Genomic DNA, 19,775 nt, shown 5'->3' on the forward strand with positions numbered 1-19,775 from the left:
AGAGAAAGAAAGAAAGAAAAAGAGAGACAGTGAATATAATAAAGACTCCCACGCACCCTCAGAAGCAGGCCCACGCAAACACACACGTGCGCGCGCGCCCACCCCACCAGGAAAGCGTAGGTGGAGGAGGAGGAGGAGGAAGGCAGGGTGTGTGTTTGTGTGTGTGGAAATCAAAGCAGAAGAAAAAGTTTTTTTTCCGGGGGGGGGGGAGCCGAGGGAGGCTCGCCGGATCGCAGCTCCTGGCCGGGCGGGGCTCTTCTCTTCTGCCCCACAAGCTGGATCCGGGCGCGATGGAAGCGGTGGCCGCCTACGGCATGGACAAGCAATTCGCCCCCAACCCGGTCCGGATCTTGGAGCCTGCAGACAACCCTCAGGCGCGCAAGAACTTCAGCGTCAGTCACCTCCTGGATCTGGAGGAAGCGGCCGTCGGCATGAACGGGACGGCCCAGGACGCCGGCTCCGAGGCTCGGGAAGGCGGCAAGGGGGCTTTCGACCCCTCCGGGGGCAGCAGCGGCAGCGAAGGAGGCGGAGGAGGAGGAGACGCGCGGCGGGAAGGTGAGCGCGTCGGAAGGCGCGTCCCGGGGAGAGGAGAGGAAAGGAAAGGAAAGGGGTACAACCAGGCGCGGAAGAGACGGGGAGGTCTCCTAGGGGAGGGAAGGGCTCTTGCCTAGGGGCCCCTTGGGGAGCCTGCCCCCTCCCAGAGGCTTGGAGGGGAGGGTCCCCTGCGCTGCGCAAGAGCCAGCTTCCCCTGAAGGGGCTTAAGTCCTGGGGGTTTCCTCGCTCGGATTGCTCCGCTGTCCAGCGCCGGACACCCTCTGGGAATCACCGACTTCGGGGGCATTGAGCGTGGAGGGAAGTCTTTGGAGGAGGGAGCCCCAGAGGTGCTTTTTCAAGAGGCAACTGGACTTTCTGAAGAAGCTTCTCGGATGAGGAGCGAAAGGTCTTCGAAGAAAAACCAGAAAGTCCAGTTGCCTCTTGGAAAAAAAAAAACCATTTGGGACAAGGAGGACCTGATGGATGATTGAGAATCTCCATAAGCTTTGGGGGGGGGAGAACCTTTTTTGGGGTGGGTGGGGGGTTTGCTTGTGATTCAGAATTGGGGAGAAGAGTCAACAGATCGGAACCAGCCTTTGAAAAGATGCCATCAAATATCCAGAATCTTTAGTATTTCGTATTTAACTCCATTTCTTCCTTCGTCGGCAAGGATGTTGGAACAGGGGGAAAAAAAGAAAAGAAAAAGAAATAGCCTCTTTTGCAAATTAATCCGGCAAGCCCTGTTTAGTCGGAATCAAATCAGGGGGAATTGAAGGAGTTGGTTGAAATGGTGAACAACTAACTTGGTTAGACGCATTGCAAAACAAAAAGGGGGGGGCAGGTGTGGAAACAGGCAGAGGAATTCTATTAATGTGGGGGGGTCCTTGGTGTTCTCTGAGCTTGGTGGTTTTCTTGCAGACGTTTCATGACCCAAGTAGGGGACGTCTTCCATGCTCTGATAGTGAGCACTGATGATGTTATCTAGTTGGGTCTTGAAACGTCTGCAAGAAAACCGCCAAGCTCAGAGAGCATCAAGGACCTCACAATTCAAATTTGAACCTACAGATATTCTCCTTCATTGGTAATTCTATTAGTGGATTGTAATGAGGATAAGCCTACATGATAGTAAAGTGAAGGCCTTTAAAGACTCTTAACGCAGTTGCTTATTTACTCTACTCTCCCCTTTATAGTTCTTTAGAGCACTTTATAGTGCAAGGCAGAAAACCAGGTGTAGGTTCACCTGCTTTTGCAGTTGACGTGATAACACACACTTTTATTTTATTTTATATTTCACTTTAATTTTGTTATTTCATTTCATCTTTTTTTATTTTATTCATCATCTTTCTATACCTCCCATCTCACTTACGGGACACAACATCCCTTTAAATTTGCCGTACGTATAATTCACGCACAAAACATTTGAAGCCGCCGAATAGGAAACTTCCTATAGGGAATTAACCCCGATCGTCTTTTGGATACCAAACAGGTTGTGATATTTAAAGACGTGTGTTTCACCAGCCCAATAAATGGAATAACAACATAAACAGCAGATTTTTGTCTTGAAAACAGGTTAATATCCTGGCCATTTTTACAGAAAGGTGAAAAATCTGCTGTCAGCTTTTACAGAATCCTAATTTTTTCCCTCTTGGTCAGATTCTACATTTTTGTTGCTTGATTTAACATTCCTTACAGAATTCTTGCACTGATTTTCACCGACTCAACCAACTTTAAAAAGGACTATCTTCCATCCTGCCATGCCAGTGAAAAATTATTTGTAAACTTTATTGGTTGCCCATCTTACCCTAGGGTAACTCTGTGCAGCTTAGAGTCTTAAAAATCTGTCTATCCATACAATAGAAACATAAATAAATTAAAACCAATCGTCAAAACCCAAGGACATGTGTCTAGGGCAGGAGCGCCATTCCCAAAACAGCCAGAGTCCAAATATTTTATATTTGTTTCTGACTTGCAATATCAGATTCACCTCTCAGAGAACCGGGCCTTGGTTTCCCCATCGGTGAGATGAGCTTAATAATCACGGACGCTTTTACGGTGCCATGACAAGGGCAAAAAAAACCAGCAACAGGAGCTGTTTCTCCTCTTGGTGAAAATCCAACTTACATAAGATGCAAACAAGTGATGGAGACGATGCGTTATTTTCACGGAAATTGAAGCCCCTTTGAAGTTAGATGCATCCAGAGAAGCGTAATTTTCAAGAACAACCTCCCTCTGCGCCTTGAAGGGAAAAGTTTTCGATCAATGTGTGCTACCTCTCTAATATATGACGGTGAAACATGGACCCTAACCTCACAATCGCTGCAAAAGCTACGAGGGGTGCCAAGAGGCATGGAAAAGTACACACTCTGGCATCACAAGGCAAGATAGGAAAACCTGCCCATGGATTTTAGAGAAGAAAGGAAAGTATACGATGCCATCAAAAGAATGGAAATGGAAACGGGCTGGCCACAGAGCAAGAAGAACGGGATGCCAGGTGGGCCAAGGCAGTTGCAGAACGGATCCCACTTGTTCAAAAAGGTCCGTGAAAGAGACCCAAATCAAGATGGATCAGCAAATATGGCAGGCCTAACTGGCAGAATAAAAAGAAAAGGACCGTCTAGGTTGGAAACATGCAGAAGAGGCCTTCTTCAACCTGCAGGGGATGGACAGTGCCTAGAACGATGATGGAGAAGACGAAGACATCTAGGTACAGGTGAATTTTGTGGATGCAATTCTGAGTTCATGATGGCATCTGCCCAGAAATGGTCCAATGGAGAGCAAATAAACTATCCTATTTTTTCTTTCCATCCTTCCTTCCTTCCTTCCTTCCTTCCTTCCTTCCTTCTTCCTTCCTTTCCCCCTCCCTCCCTCCCTCCCTTCCTTCCTTCCTTTCTTTCTTTCTCTTTTTCTTTCTTTCTTTCCAAATCAAGTTATAAATGTGCACATGTGAAAACGTGGCATCTCCAAAACCTATTTGTTTTACTTCCCTTCATTTCATCGGGCTCTCTGCCTGCCAAGCAAGATTGTGATCGTGATGACTTAGAAACAATCACTTTATTACTTTCCCAGTGGATACGCAGGTTTCTCTCTGTGGTGTTTCCTCCGGAGTAGAAAGGCGGAATTCTTACTTACTCTTACATCCTCGTCTGCCTTTAAACCAAACCTGGTTTTGTTTAGAAGATTACAGATCAGCTGAATACCTTTTCCTTTCTTTTCCTTCTGGATTCCATTCTTCAAGCATCATAGATTTTATTGGCAGCCCCAAAATTCAATGACTAAGTTAGCATGCAACCCTTTGGAATTCAGGAGTGGAGCTATGAAGAAAGAAGAAAGAAGAAGAAAACGAGGAGGAGGAGGAGGAGGAGGAGGAGGAGGAGGAGGAGGAGGAGGAGGAGGGGGAAGATCCTTCAATAGTTTGGAGATGGGGCTGCTGCCAGGGTTTTCTTTTCCCATGGCAGAATTGACTCTGTAAATATTCTCTCTGCTTTTGTTCAGAGGGGCAATATTTCTTGTTGATAGTTAAAAACTAAATTTTTGGAAATGGAGTGGCATATGAGAGGATGGATGGATGGATGGATAAAAGGGGAAGCAGAAAGGGGAAGGGGAAGGAAGGAAGGAAAGAAGGAGTGGAGGAAGAGGAGAAGGAAAGGAGTGAGTGAGGAAGGGAGGGAGGAAGGAAGGAAGGAAGGAAAGAAGGAGTGGAGGAAGAGGAGAAGGAACGGAGTGAGTGAGGAAGGGAGGGAGGGAGGGAGGAAGGAAGGAAGGAAGGAAGGAAGGAAGGAAGGAAGGAAGGAAGGAAGGAAGGAATTCTCATTTCTTTCCCCCCATTGCCTGGTCAAATATTCCTTCTATACATTGTGACATCCCAACATTTATCTCAAATATTTAACAGAATAACAGACTTGGAAGGGACTTTGGAGGTCTTCTAGTCCAACCTCTTGCTCAGGCAGGAAACCCTATATAATAATGATGATGATGATGATGATGATGATGTCCTTGCAAAAGGTGGAAGAACGGAAGCTGGTCAGATTGACCTACGTGCGTCATTCATTCCGTCAGTGTGGTAGTCATCACACAGATGGGGGGTGCAGCACTGGTGTGTTCCTGCTCCAACATTCCGTACGGTTGAGGTCAGCCATTTCTCAACGGTGGCTCCTCCGTTTGCCTTAGTCAGGCTAAAAAGCGATGGCGTCTTTTGAACCTATAGAAATGGACACTTTATCTCCTGAACTTAATTTAGCCAAAAGGAAAACCCACCTGTTTACATTGGGACTAGATGCAGTCTAAGGCACACGGGTGGCTCAGTGGCTAAGACGCTGAGCTTGTCGATCGAAAGGGTCGGCAGTTCAGCGGTTCGAATCCCTATCGTCGTGTAACGGGGGTGAGCTCCCATGACTTGTCCCAGCTTCTGCCAACCTAGCAGTTCAAAAGCAGGTAAAAAATGCAAGTAGAAAAACAGGGACCACCTTTGGTGGGAAGGGAACAGCGTTCCGTGTGCCTTTGGCATTGAGTCATGCCGGCCACATGACCACGGAGACGCCTTCGGACAGCGCTGGCTCTTCGCCTTTGAAATGGAGAGGAGCACCGCCCCCTAGAGTCGGGAACGACTAGCACATATGTGTGATGGGAACCTTTACCTTTACCTTAGATGTAATCTATGTTAGATATTTCCTTCCTTCCTTCCTTCCTTCCTTCCTTCCTTCCTTCCTTCCTTCCTCCCTCCCTCCCTCCCTCCCTCCCTCCCTCCCTCCCTCCTTTCTTCCCCTTCTACATAATAACATATACTAGAATTAGGTTGTGTGATGCTATTGTACTATTTGATGCTCCCTTTTGCTATAAACTAAATAAGGCCTATATAGAGACATCCTGTTGTGGCCCTTCATCCCTCTCTCCATTTCTTCTTTCCTTCCCTCCCTCCCTCCCTCTCATGACTGTCTCCTCTATCCAGATAATTTAGTTCCCAAGAAAATTAGACCACCAAACTTCTGTAATAGCTACTATCAGATTAATCTTGAGATGAAACTTGGCTATTGTTACACGAAAAAACCGTGTAACATAATAATGAAATCCTCTGATGATCTGGACATGGTTATAAAAAAATGAATAAGTCACACACGGGAGGAAACCCCCTTATTTATTCATTTTATTAGGCGCCATCATGGAAAGATCACTTCAGATGTTCTGCTTCTGAAATGAAGGAGTAGAATGTACCATAGGATGCAGGACAAGAAGGGATGGATGGAAAATGATCAAGGAGAGATCCAACCTTGAATTTCAGGAGAAATTTCCTGACAGTGACCACAATTAATCAATTGTCTCAGGAAGTTGTGGGGGCTCCATCCCTGGAGGCTTTCATTTAACCGAGATAGTATAAGCTGTCTTTGCCTTGACTAGCCGGTTGGACTAGAAGATCTCTGAAGTCCCTTCCAGCTCTATGTTTTTATGACATTCAGTGGCATTGTCTTAGGAATGTATTAGGAAGGTCCTCTTCATTTTAAAGTCAACTCTTTTTTCTCTTTTCTGTCTTGCTAACGCCCTATAAGGGAAAGGACAACAGAACAGAACCCAATAACAGAGTTGGAGGGGGACCTCGTAGGTCATCTAGTCCAACCCTCCATCCAGGCAGGAGACCCTACACCATTTCTGATGTCCAGTCTCTTCTTGAAAGCTTCCAGGGATGAAGCTCCCACAACTTCTGAAGGCAACTTCTGTTCCATTGGGTTGATGGTTCTCGCTGTCATAAAATTTCTCCTTATTTCTAGGTTATTTCTGCACGGGCACTTACAGACATTATGAAATTCCCAGAGATCCAAGTTTTAATCTGCTACCTAGTTTTTAATCTATCATCTATTTACAATGTAGAGACAGGGGCAGGAAAGCCCCGCATTGTAGTTAAACCATTCTGGAGAAACGATGCTCAGAGAATTCAGCTTAACCAAAGAAATTTGAACGCTTCCCTTCTCTCGAAAGAATGCCCGGATGAGTTTTGGGGATTTTAGCTGTCCAACCATAAAAAGTTCTGGGTTTATTTGTACAAGTTGGAGGCAGGGCCCTTCTGTCTTGAAGAACCGTCCCATGTCCAAGTCAGGTTCCAGAATAAACATAACCCCCATGAACTCTCCAGCTTGAGAAAAACAACATTCAGTTCCTCCGAGAAACCAGGATGGTCCTTCACAGGCAAGACATCAGATTCGGCTTTTCTGGTATTTCTTCCTGGCAAATTGAGAGGAGATCTGGTTTGTACTTGGGGACCAAACAGAAACTGGACACAATGCTCCTTACCCAACTCAATCCATTTTTGGAAACCTTCAAGGCCTGCAAGCTTCATCAGAGGTGTGGAAGGAGAGAGGTCTTGCTCCTTTTTGAAGCCACACTCACACAATCCCACAATCTGGGCCCAACTCCAAGAAGTGCCCCCATGCAAGGCATTAAAGAGGGAATCCTCGATTTATGACCGGACGTGGGAAAAAAAAAAGGGCTGGAATAAGGGGACTTATGACTCAGATCTGAAATTCCGATGGTGGCCAGCGTCATCTTCTTCCATGGTCATCTGACCACACTTTGGCTGCACGCATCATCTCGAAGTCACATTTTAAGACTGGCTTTGTGGGAAACCGGCATTTGCATCTGCTTTTCAGCAAAACCCGTGCCATAATTCCGGTGAAGGAAAGCTGTATTTAAAAAAAGGGCAAAATTAGAATGAGAAAAAACAAAACCCGAGAACAATGTGGTGTTTTCATCTCCTTCCACCCAAATTAATTAATCTTGATCCACCCCTCTCGGACACGTGCCATCTGAATCGCTACCTTTTTAATTTTCGTTTCAACAATCCCGCCCTCCTCTTCTCTTCTCTTTTGTCCTTTGGCTTATTTTCCTTCGTTCGCCTTTAAAAAAAAAATGTGTCTCTGGCTTCCTTTTCTTTCAGCCCGGCCTTCCTATCTCCTTTGCCGCTAACTGAAACCATGTGTCTCGGATTGTAAGAAAAGTTGGTTTTTAGGCGTTAGGGCTCTTAAATTCAACCTTGAACGTTGGGAGGTGTCGTGATGCTAACTCCCGGGGAGAGAAAAAGCAGATATTGGGGGGGATTTTTTTTTTTTTTTTACAAGGGGAGCCCTTGTAAAATCCAAACAGTGTTTCTGTCAACCAGTGAGGAGGGGGGGGTTTAAACACAGGAAGCTAACTAAGCCTAATTTGGCCTCAAAGCATCTCTGATGTTGCTTCCATTGGATTCAGCCGGTGCTACCGAGCAAGGCATATTAAGGTCAACCTGGAGTTGTGTTATTTTTCAACCAGACAAAACATTCCCCTGTAATGAAGAATTCAGAATAACGGAGTTGGAAGGGACCTTGGAGGTCTTCTAGTCCAGCCCCCTGCTCAAGCAGGAAACCTATCCCATCCCAGAGAAATGGCCGTCCAATCTCTTCTTAAAATCCTCCAGTGATGGAGCAGCCACAACTTCTGGAGGCAAGCCAGTCCATTGATCAATTGTTCTCACTGTCGGGAAGTTTCTCCTTTAATTCTAGGTTGGATCTCTCTTTCATAGTTTTCCATCCATTTCTTCTTGTCCTGCCTTCAGTTGCTTTGGGGTCAGCCCTCTCTTCTCTGTGAGGCTCAGTGGTTAAGACGCTGAGCTTGTCAATCGAAAGGTTGGCAGTTCAGCGGTTCGAATCCCTAGTGCCGCATAACGGGGTGAGCTCCCGTGACTTGTCCCAGCTTCTGCCAACCTAGCAGTTCAAAACCAGGTAAAAAAAATGCAAGTAGAAAAATAGGGACCACCTTTGGTGGGAAGGGAAGAGCGTTCCGTGCGCCTTTGGCGTTGAGTCATGCCGGCCACATGACCACGGAGACGTCTTCGGACAACGCTACACCATTTCTGACAAATGGCAGCCCAATCTCTTCTTGAAATTTGGAGGCGTTTCAAGCCACACTGCTTCTCTGCCCAGAAATTTGTGGGGGGGGGGGAGAGACTTGGAAAGTCTGTGGTTGCCCAGTTCTGTAACAATAGCCTGTTTTGTCTTCAGTTTGTGGCAGAACAGTGAGAAACGGTTCAGATATCAAAGTGGCAGCCAAAAAAGCCAATGCAATCCTAGACTGCATTAACGGAGGATGTCAGACAGGCAGTGAGGTGGCAGTTCTGACCCACGGATGGAATCAAGACCATGTGAAGGGTTAGTACCACTTTATAAAGCTTTAGTAAGGCCACACCTGGAATACAGCATCCAGTTTTGGTCACCGTATTATTAAAAAATGGTGTAGAGACTCTGGAAAGAGTGCAGAGAAGAGCAACCAGGATGATGAGGGGACTGGAGGCTAAAACATGTGAAGAACGGTTGCAGGAACTGGGCCTGGCTAGTCTAGGGAAGAGAAGGACCAGGGGAGACATGAGAGCAGTGTATTCCAATCTCTCAGGGGCTGCCCCAAAGAAGAGGGAGTCAAGCTATTTCCTAAAGCACCAGAAGGCAGCACAAGAAGCAATGGATGGAAACTAGTCAAGGAGAGAAGCAACCTAGAACTATGGAGAAATTTCCTGACATCAAGAACAATTAATCAGTGGAACGACTTGCCACCAGAAGTTGTAGAGACTCAACAGAAAAAGAGACTGAACAGTCATTTGATCAGGATGGCAGGGGGTTGGACTAGAAGCCCTCCAAGGTCCCTTCCAATCCTGTTATTTGGTCATTCAGATTCAAAGTCCATCAGAACTAGAAAGAAGGACTAGGGGTGACATGATAGCAGTCTTCCAATATCTCAGAATTCCCCAGCCAGCAAGGTCCTCCTACCCATCTAACCCTCGCCAAGGTTGAGAATCACCAGGTTAGAATCTTTCTGTACCCGTCTGTGATTTTTTTTTTTTTACTATATCTAAAATGTTTCCAATTTTACACTCAACGCTGCACTAATGCATCCGTTTGCAGTTTATTTGAAGCGAGCCATGGTTTAGTGTATGAAATATTGCAGTAGAAAATAGGATACATAACTGCAGTCCTGGCAATTGTATTTAGAACATGGAATCATATGGTTGGAAGAGACCTTGGAGGTCTTCTAGTCCAACCCCCTGCCCAAGGCCGGAGACCTCACGCCATCCCAGTCAAAAGGTTGTCCAGTCACTTCTTGAAAACTGCCAGTGATGGAGCACCCACCTCTTCTGAAGGCAAGCCATTCCACTGATTAATTGTGGAATTAATAGAATTCTCCTTAATTCCGGTCTTGATAAGTTTCCATCCGTTGCTTTTGTCTTGCCCTGGGATGCTTTGGACCATAGGCTGACCCATGGGTTTCCATGACCTAAACCAGCAAAAAAATGGCTCTTGGTAGACTATGCAGGATTCTCCTTTGATGGCCTGCTTCACGGATCAAGGCAGTTTAGACTAAGATAGATCCATCATGTTGATCGAAGGCAAATCTGCACCTTCAGCTAGATGATTGCAATCTTCAGGTTACTTTTAATTAAACAATGCCGGCATGCAAATCGGCTAATGGTTTTTCCCCATGAAACATCTGGAGAACTTGGGTTCTTCTAAACAATAGAAAAGTCAACCAAGGCCAGGGTTTCAAAACCTTCTCTGGCAGCCTTGAAGAAACTTTGGGCAATGACCAATATGCCCTCCTCTCGCCCATTGACATCACTTGTGTCTGATCAAACTTTTCCCAATTTGGCAAGCTCAGCTATATCTTGGGTGTTCTCTCACCCAACCCTACCACAACATTTCAGTGTGATGCTGTGCAAACCCACAAAAGACGCCAAACATTTGTAAGACATTAAACACTTGGACGGTTTGAGCCAGTTTTTGGTTTAAGAAACAAGGAAGATTGTCTGGGAAGGCGGGTTGCAGAAGATGGGGTGTCATGGATAGCCCAACCACCTCACAGCTCCTTCTCAGATTCTGTGGGGGGGACACATGCTAGGGTTAGGGGTGGCATGATAGCAGCCTTCCAGTACTTGAGGTGCTGTCCCAGAGAAGACCTCTAAAGCAGCTGAGAAATAAGAGATGGAAGCTTATCAGAGAGAGAAGCAACCTAGAACAGTGATGGCGAAACTTTTTGGGACACACACTCGGCACCGAGTGCTGAAAAGGGAGCACTTTGCGTGCATTTGTCTGGGCTGAGACCAGGAATAGGGGTTGCCCAGGGTCGTGCATGCACCAGAGAAAGTACTTGCGGATTCTTTAGGTTTCTTCTTTATGGCCGGCAAGTCTTCAGGTTACTGCCATGCATGCACACATGCCAATCAGCTGGCCAGCGGACATGTTTATGCCGGAAAATGGAAGAGCAGCTCTGACGCAGGAACAAAGGCCAGATGATCACTGCCCACGCATGTGTGCCAGAAACCCAGAAGAGGAATGGGCACCACTGCGTGTGCCAGGTGACTTGGCTCCGTGTGCCACTTCGGGCACGCGTGCCATAGGTTCGCCATCCCGGACCTAGAACTAAGGAGAAATTTCCTGACAGTGAGAACAATTCATCAGTGGAACAACTTGCCTCCAGAAGTTGTAAATGCGCCAACACTGGGAGTTTTCAAGAAGAGATTGGACAACATTTCTCTGAAATGTTATAGGGTTTCCTGCTTGAGCAGGGGGGTTGGACTAGAAGACCTCCGAGGTCCCTTCCAATTCTGTCATTCTTTAGGGTCTGCTATTCCGCACACCTCTGGGCTTGAGAGCTTTTGATCTCCAAACGCCCAGGGGTGGCAGGCTCTGAACTCACTTCTATCTTGCAGACAGCATCTTCCCACAGCTCCCTGCCTCTTCCTTCTTTCTGCATCCCTTTTTCGCCTTTCTTTCTTTCTTTCTTTCTTTCTTTCTTTCTTTCTTTCTTTCTTTCTTTCTTTCTTTCTTTCTTTCTTTCTTAGGAGAGCACAGACCTGCCATCTCTCTAAAAAACCCCTCTTCCTTTGCAGCCGTAGCCCTGGCCCGGCAAACTGTTCGAGTCTATTAAAGTTCTGTGCGCCTCTCTTGACTGAAGTCTGTGGCTTTAGGCCGGCGCCAGCCTTCCACTTCGAACCAGATGTGGAGAGGCGCCATGGTTCCCAGCCAACAAGGCTGGCCTTTTGCAGGGCCTCACACGCGAGGAGACCTGGAAGGCACATGGAAAAGCGTGAACCGGTGCCGGGGGTGGGCGGGGGGAGAGTAGAGGGGGGGGGGGTGCAAACGTCCTTCCCCAAAAATACTGCATGGAAAAAATCTGGGTGGGGTTGGGTGGGGAGAACCAGCAAAGTTGGTAGAGGAGGAGAAAAATGGAAAAGAAGCTGTAGATTCAAATGAGAAAATGAAGAACAGGAGATCATTGGTTGCTTATAAATCTTATTATCTATCGATCGATCGATTGATCGTATCTATGCTATCTATCTATAGACGGATAGATAGATAGATAGATAGATAGATAGATAGATAGATAGATAGATAGATAGATAGATAGATATCCATCCAGCCATCCAGCCATCCAGCCATCCAGCCATCCAGCCATCCAGCCATCTATGGTATCTATCTATCTATCTATCTATCTATCTATCTATCTATCTATCTATCTATCTATCATCTCTATCTATATCTCTATCTATATCTCTCTCCCTATCTAAATCTATATCTATATCCATCATCTCTCTCTCTCTCTATCTCTCTCTCTATCTAGATAGATATTTCTATCTATTTATCTATTATATATATATATATATCTCTCTCTCAATCTATTTATCTATTTATCTATCTATTATCTCTATCTCTATCCATCATCTATCTATCTATCTATCTATCTATCTATCTATCTATCTCTCCCTATCTATCTCTATTTATCTATCTTATATCTTATCTCTCTATCTATCACTATCTATCGAGATCTCTCTCTATCTCTCTATCTCTCTATCTCTCTATCTATCTATCTATCTATCTATCTATCTCTCCCTATCTATCTCTATTTATCTATCTTATATCTTATCTCTCTATCTATCACTATCTATCGAGATCTCTCTCTCTCTATCTATCTATCTATCTATCTATCTATCTATCTATCTATCTATCTATCTATCTATCTATCTATCTATCTATGGTATCTATCTATAGACCAGAGGTGGGTTTCAGCAGGTTCTGACCAGTTCTGAAGAACCGGTAGTGGAAATTTTGAGTAGTTCGGAGAACCGGTAGTAAAAATTCTGACTGGCCCCGCTCCAATCTATTCTCTGCCTCCCAAGTCCCAGCTGATCTGGAGGGAATGGGGATTTTGCAGTAACCTTCCCCTGGATTGGGGAGGGAATGGAGATTTTACAGTATCCTTCCCCTGCCACACCCACCAAGCCACACCCACAGAACCGGTAGTGAAAAAATTTGAAACCCACCACTGCTATAGACACATAGATAGATAGATAGATAGATAGATAGATAGATAGATAGATAGATAGACAGATACCATACATAGCAAGATACTATAGATAGATACCATAGATGGATGGATGTCTATCTATCTATCTATCTATCTATCTATCTATCTATCTATCTATCTATCTATCTATGGTATCTATTTAATCTATCTAAGGTATCTATGTGTCTATACTGTATCTACTCTATTTATCATCTCTTTATCATTTATCTATATGTATGTATCTATAATCTAACTATCTGTAAAATTTCTGCTCAGCTTCTCCTGCCCAGAGCCAAAGTTGTCCACAAAGGCTAAGAGAGATTCCCCCTTCTGACCATCCTCCTTTTTCCAATCCTGCCGTCCGTCCGTTTCCTGCGAGGAGCGAAGGAAAAAGGACTTTTTTCCCTCTCTCTCTCTCTCTCTCTCCCCCCCCCCCCCCCGCTCCGTGGCTTTCTGACAGTCTGAATGGATCGGAAGGAAAACTGAGATGCCCTTAAACGTTTTCAGATGGAGGACTTCAGAGGCAGCGGGGTCACCTGCCTTCAGCCCTCCTCCTCCTCCTTGATTGCCCTGGCGGGGTTTAAAACTCTGCCCTTTTGCATTTTTCTAACCCCCTTGGAGGAAAAAGTCAACGCTGCTTTTCAAAGGCTGGGGGGAAGGGGGCCGAGGGAGGGTAGGTGGGGAGGGGGGGTGGAAATGGAGAGATTTTCATTCCCCAAAGAGCTCTGAGCGGCATAATAAATGAAGGAAGCCGTCAATCAAGGTGGATGGAGAAGCTTTGGCAAATCATTCCTGGCCCCCCTCTCTCTTTCGCTCTCGCTTTCCTTCTTTCTCTCTCTTCCTCTGTCTCTCTTTTATCCTTTTCTTTTCTCTCTCTCTTTCTCTTTCTCTGTCACTCTTTCATTCTCTCTCTTCCTCTCTCGTTTCTTTCTCTTTTCCATCTCTCTTTGCCTTCCTCTTTCTTTCTTTCCTTTCTTCCTTTCTTTCTCTCTCTCTCTCCCCCTCTCTAACTTGATTCGACCATGATTCACTTAACAACTGTGACAAAAAAAGGTCGTAAAATGGGGCAAAAATCACTTAACGATGGAAATTTGGGACTCAAGTGTGCTCGTTAGTCAAAGAGTAGCTCTATCAAATTTCCAATATGTCTAAAGTTTTTTTTAAAGATCAGCAGAGGCATTCCTAGATAAAAAACGTCATGTCCTTTTTTTACAGGGGATTTAATCGATTGCTTTAATCCTCCATTATCAAACTAGAGTTATTGGTGGCTATGTAAATTTAGAAAAATATAAATAGTCATATCCAAAAAGAGTTACTGTTCGTTGATCTATTTGCACAACAACACAATCAGGTTGTATTTCCAAATAGTGGGACAGTTAGAAGATGCGGACTGCCAGAAACATTTGAGCCGGGGGTTGGAGTAGAGGACCTCTAAGGTCCCTTCCGATGCTGTTATTCTGCTATTCTGTCATTAGTCCGTTCTTCAAAAATGGTTGCCATACGATGCACCGTTCACCCAGTTAAAGGTTACACGCAAAGAGAAAAGTTGTAATAGCATATAGAAAGCAAAACATTGGGGTTTTTTTCCCCCTAGTCAAACTATTCCTGATGTGTCCCTTTAACCAAGGCTGTGAACATGTAAAATCCACATTAAGAACCCGACCCTGCCTTGTTTGTTTTTCTTAATTCCGAGACCGGAGAACAAATTGGCATCCAGGAATGACCTGTGTTAATTAATAAAGTCTATTTATTTGATTTAGGAGTCCCTGCGTCCCCCCTGGCTGTCTTGGCTATAATTATTATTTCAATAGAAAAGTAGTATCGGTCCTGGACTTGTTGAAAGAAGAAGGAAAGTTAGAAAGGAGACAGGGTTTATTTTTCTTCGGAAGAATTTACGACTAATAACCTTCAGGCTATTTCAGTCCACTCCGTTAAACTGCATATTGTTGTTTTTTTTAAAAAAAAGGGGGGGGAAGGAAAAAGGAAAAAAGGAGGAGAGAATAGAGAGATGAGACAAAAGGAGGGGGAAATGGAAAGGAGAGAAAACAAACGGGGGATAGTGGTGAAATTCAAAATTACTTCCTTTGTAAATTGAATTTGACATCCTTGTAATGCACAAGCCTGGGCTTATGTCCAATTAATTTTTACAATTATGAGATTTGAATACGTACATCTGTATTTTCAAGGGCAATCGTGCCGTTTAAGAGTGCAGAAGCTTTTTTCCCCCCGTAAACTTTCAGGAATTCAAGGTGGCCTCTGGAGTTTCTAAATTATTTCTTTCTTTTATTCTTTTGTAACTCTAAAAAGGGTTGAAGCTTTGAATTACAGGGCTTTGATTTTTTTTTAGTTTTTACAAAAGTCTTTTATTTTCTTGAAAAGGTCCCTCCCTCCCTTCCTTCCTTCTTCCCTCTCTTATTTCCTTCCTTCCTTCCTTCTTCCCTCCTCCCTTCCATCCCTTATTTCCTTCCTCCCTTCCCTCCCTTATTTCCTTCCTTCCATCCTTCCCTCCCTTTTTTCCTTCCTTTCTTCCTTCTTCCCTCCCTCCCACCCTCCCTTCCTTCCATCTGAAATTGAACATGTACAATAGGATCAAACCTGAATTGAGTGGTTGAAAGTGCAGGTAGTCCTCAATTTACGACCCACTGAGCCTAAATGTTCTGTTGTTAAGACAGTTGTTAAGTGAGTTTTGCCCCATCTTCCAACCTTTCTTTCCACGGTTGTCGCTAAGTGAATCGCTGAAGTTGTTCGGTTAGTCAAATCATAGTTAAGATCGTTCAAAGTTACACGGCACTGAAAAAAGTGACTTATGACGGTTTTTCACACTTCTGACCATTGCAGCATTCCCCCCCCCTCCATGGCCACGTGACCATGATGATTGGCAACCGGTTCACATTTATGACGGTCGCAATATCCCGGGGGTCACATGATCCCCTTTTGTGCGACCTTCTGACCAGCAAAGTCGATGTGGGGAAAACAGACAAATTTAAGAACTCCACCGACTCCCTTAAAAAATGCAGTGAGAAAAGTCATAAAAAAGGGGGAGGGAACTCACTCCACAAATGTCTCACTTAGAGACATACATTTTGGGCCTAGTTGTGGGACTGCCTGAATTTGGATCAGGTGACCCTGGGAATGCTGCGCCAGTCATTAAGAGCGAGTGTCAGTACGATGACGGGCCGTAAATCCCTTTCTTTCAGTCATGTCGTAACTTCAAGCAGTCACTAAATGGTTGTAAGCCGAGGACTACCTATAAACTCTTCCAAATGTTGGCAGGAGGGAGGCCTATTTTCATACGCAGGCACGCATCTGCATGAAAGAAAACAACTGAAAGCAAAGATTATTTTAAAGTGAGATTTTTTATTTTATTTTTTTGATTGGTATCCTTTTGCATCGCTCCGATGCCGTTTCCGGATAAAATTCTCAAAGGTCCTTTTACGGAGGAATTCTCCGAGCGGGCGAGATATTTTTTCTCTCTTTTTTTTTTTTTCCTGTTTTTCCCCCGTCTTTTTTTCCTTTTGCCACATCATAACTGCTCAAGCTTGACATATAGCAGAGGAATTCAGGGTAACTGGTACAAATCAGAGAGCTGTCATAAAAATATTCCAAATTTTAAAACCATCCCAAAATAAAGGGTTTTTTTTTTCTCCCCACCCCACCTTCCGTTAGAGACCAAATGGGAACCAGATGTTGGGGCAAAATGGCTAGATCGCATTTCAGAGGAGAATTTAAATGAAGGCGCAGCAGGGACGGCCTTCTCGGCTGCGGATTGTCGCTTTCCAAAAAGTCTAAATTTTGTGGGATTTGCTGGGATCCTAGAACGGGGTGTTGTCAGGAGGCATTTAAAAAATATGCGAAGCCGAGAAAGGAGGCCCAGAGGTGGAAAGGAGTCTGAATGTGGGGAGATGTTTCGGCAGGATTGTAGGGCACTCTGCTGGTTAGAACATAGAATAATAGAGTTTGGAAGGGACCTTGGAGGTCTTCTAGTCCAACCCCTCGCTTCTGCAGGAGACCCTATACCAGTGATGGTGAACATTTTCGGCACCGAGTGCCCAAACCGGAACGTGCGTGCGTGCATGTGTGCTTGCGTGTGACCTGACACCCCCCTCTCTTTATTTTCTGACCACAGGGCAGAGCTTGAGTCCGACCCACTCCTCCTCCTCCAAACGGAAGAAGAAACAACGGAGGAACCGCACCACGTTCAACAGCAGCCAACTGCAGGCTCTGGAACGTGTCTTCGAGAGGACGCACTATCCGGATGCTTTCGTCCGGGAGGAGCTGGCCCGAAGGGTGAGCCTTAGTGAAGCCAGAGTCCAGGTGAGAGTGATTGGATTCATCTACAGGTAGCCCTCGACTTATGACCACAACTGACTGGGACCAGTTGTTAAGTGAGTCACATCTGATTTCCTTCTCCTCCTCCTCCTCCTCCTCTCCACAAACCCTACTTCCCTCTAGCACTGATAATGTTATCTAGTTGGGTCATGAAACATCTGCAACAAAAAAACAACTCAGCTCAGGCCTACCGTATATAAACAGGGAGAAACCCAGCGGTGAAATCCCCGCCCCCCGGTTCTATCCGGCTCGCTGAACCGGTAGCGCTAGTGGCGAGAGGCTCCACCCACCCGCTGGGACGTCATTACGTCCCGGTTTTTTTACCATCTGTGCATGCGCAGAAGAGGCGCGCTCCCGTTCCCGAACCGGTAGCAAAAGTAAATGGATTTCACCGCTGGAGAAACCCCACACGCACTTGCATTGATGATGTTACTTAGTTGGGTCACGAGACGTCTGCAAGGAAGCTCAGAGAGCATCCAGGACCCTGAGAATACAAATATTCTCTTTTATTGCTATCTGCATCTTTCTTCCCCTCCAGGTGTGGTTTCAGAACCGAAGAGCAAAATTCCGCCGGAACGAGAGAGCGATGTTGGCCAACCGGTCAGTATCACTCCTCAAATCCTACACCCAAGACACAGCCATCGAGCAGCCCGTCGCTCCCCGGCCCACCACCCTCAGCCCCGACTATCTATCGTGGTCAAGCACCACCCCCTACAGGTAGGTACAGGTAGGGTCCTGCCTCCCTCCCTTCCTCCCCCATCCCTGCTCCTCAGGTTTCCCGAGCCAACTCCTGCTCCAGGTTAGCTCTAATCGCAATGTTATGTTACCTTTCAACTCGAAGTGCTAACCAAACCGAGGAAGGAAAGGAAAATAGGGGCTCTCCTGCTCTGTGGGCCAAGGAACACATTTCTTCTGGGGCAGAGGAGGGGAAGGGGGGGGGGGGAACGCTGAGCTAAAATTAGATTGGATTTCTTGGCTATAAAAGAACAGTTCTGTCTTCCCTGCCTCCGGAGGTCTAATGCCTCTTTCCGGTTGCTCCTCCTTCGTGCCTGTCTCCTTCTTCCCATCTCCTCTGCCTCTTCCAGCAACACGATGCCTTCGTACAGTTCCAGCGCCCCCAGCACCCCCACGCCGGGTGTCAACATGGCCAACAGCATTGCCAGCTTGCGCCTTAAAGCCAAAGAGTTCAGCCTCCACCAGAACCAGGTGCCCACTGTGAACTGACCTGCCCGTCCTTCCTCGGTCGCCAACAGCAGCATCCCTGGCGATCTCCACCAATCAAGACATTGGAGATGTTCATGGTCCATCAGGGCTCAAAACTCTTTTCCTGCCCCCCAACGTCTCCTTCTCCTGAAGACCAAAGGAGAGAGCTTCAACCATGTTGAGCAACCTCTTGAAGCTCCCTTGGGGATGAGGCAGCCTCTTCGAGATCTTGCTGGTGGACCATTCAGGTGGACCATGACTTCTTCTTCAAGGAAGAGGAAGTGATCCAGCAGATGCGGCCTTCCAGAAATGAAGACGTGGATCTTGGAGAGCTTTCAGGTTGGGTTGAAAGCCTAAAGATCTAAGTCTTCAAGAAGAGTTAGATCTTTCAAGTTAGAGCTTCAAGAACCCAAATATAACCTGGTTACTTCATGGTCTTTTCGAGCCTGATTATCTCGCCCTTCCTTGCCTGGGTGTGGTGACCTTGGGGCCACTGAGATTCGGGATGGAGCAGTTTTTATTCCAAATTGACATCTCTCCTGTACACGTTAGCTTGTCCGCCTCTGCGGTATGCACACATGTCAAGGACGGGTGGGCCCAGCTTGACTTTAAAACGGAAACGGTGCTTGTTCTAATTCACCACGTGCCTCGGATTCATGGGGAAAGCAACGATCAACGGCTGTCTCGGAAGGACTTGTTCGAAACAGGGAAGGCAGCCGATGGCCGGCAGCCCTTGGATAAACCAGCAAACCAGGTTGATTGCACGGCTGTGATTCAGCAGGGTTTTTTTTTTTTTTTGCAATTTAGCCAGCTTCCAAAACGGACATTTGTGGATGCTGCTTAAATCAGAGGGCAGATTTGCAACAGAGATTATTATTTTTTTTTTAAAGGGACACTGAATTTAGGTGGTGGAAGATGGGCAGCTGAGGAGGGGGCGATGCAGGAAAAAACAGGGCTGCAATTAAATCATTTCCGTTGCAATATCAGCTTTGCATTCTCGTAATCCTCCACTCTGTTTTATTTCTCTCCAGTTTTGCTCAGTTGGGGAGTCGGGAGGGGAAAAGGTACATATTAAGGAGGATTTTGCTGGGATGACATGTTGCCCCAAATTTGGGGGGGATTTTCATTCTGTTCTGTCTTTCTGAGAAGCACATCACACATTCCAGCTAGGCTGCTTCATCCTTTTCCATTCCTCAGAATTCCCATAAGGTAGTCCTCAATTTATGGCCATCTGTTGAAAGTTATGACGGGGCTGAAAAAAAATGTAACGGCCCCATCCCTTGAGGACAGAAGCTCCAGTCCCAATTTTGGTCACAACTCAAGTCCTACCTGTTATTTCGATTTCCCAGACTCTCCCAATG

General features: G+C 45.8%; 1 protein-coding gene across 1 annotated transcript; it reads left to right on the forward strand.

Moving 5' to 3' along the window:
• The first annotated feature begins 290 nt into the window (after positions 1–290).
• Positions 291–18,435, forward strand: PRRX2 (paired related homeobox 2). Its single transcript, XM_070955742.1, has 4 exons — positions 291–555; positions 17,009–17,196; positions 17,750–17,928; positions 18,297–18,435. The coding sequence occupies exons 1-4, from the start codon at positions 291–293 to the stop codon at positions 18,433–18,435; spliced, it is 771 nt and encodes a 256-aa protein (XP_070811843.1).
• The last annotated feature ends 1,340 nt before the right edge of the window (positions 18,436–19,775 follow it).

Source organism: Pituophis catenifer, unplaced genomic scaffold (assembly GCF_029215685.1).
Source record: "Pituophis catenifer annectens isolate HBS135680 unplaced genomic scaffold, rPitCat1.0.hap2 SCAF_17, whole genome shotgun sequence".
NCBI lineage: Eukaryota > Metazoa > Chordata > Lepidosauria > Squamata > Colubridae > Pituophis > Pituophis catenifer.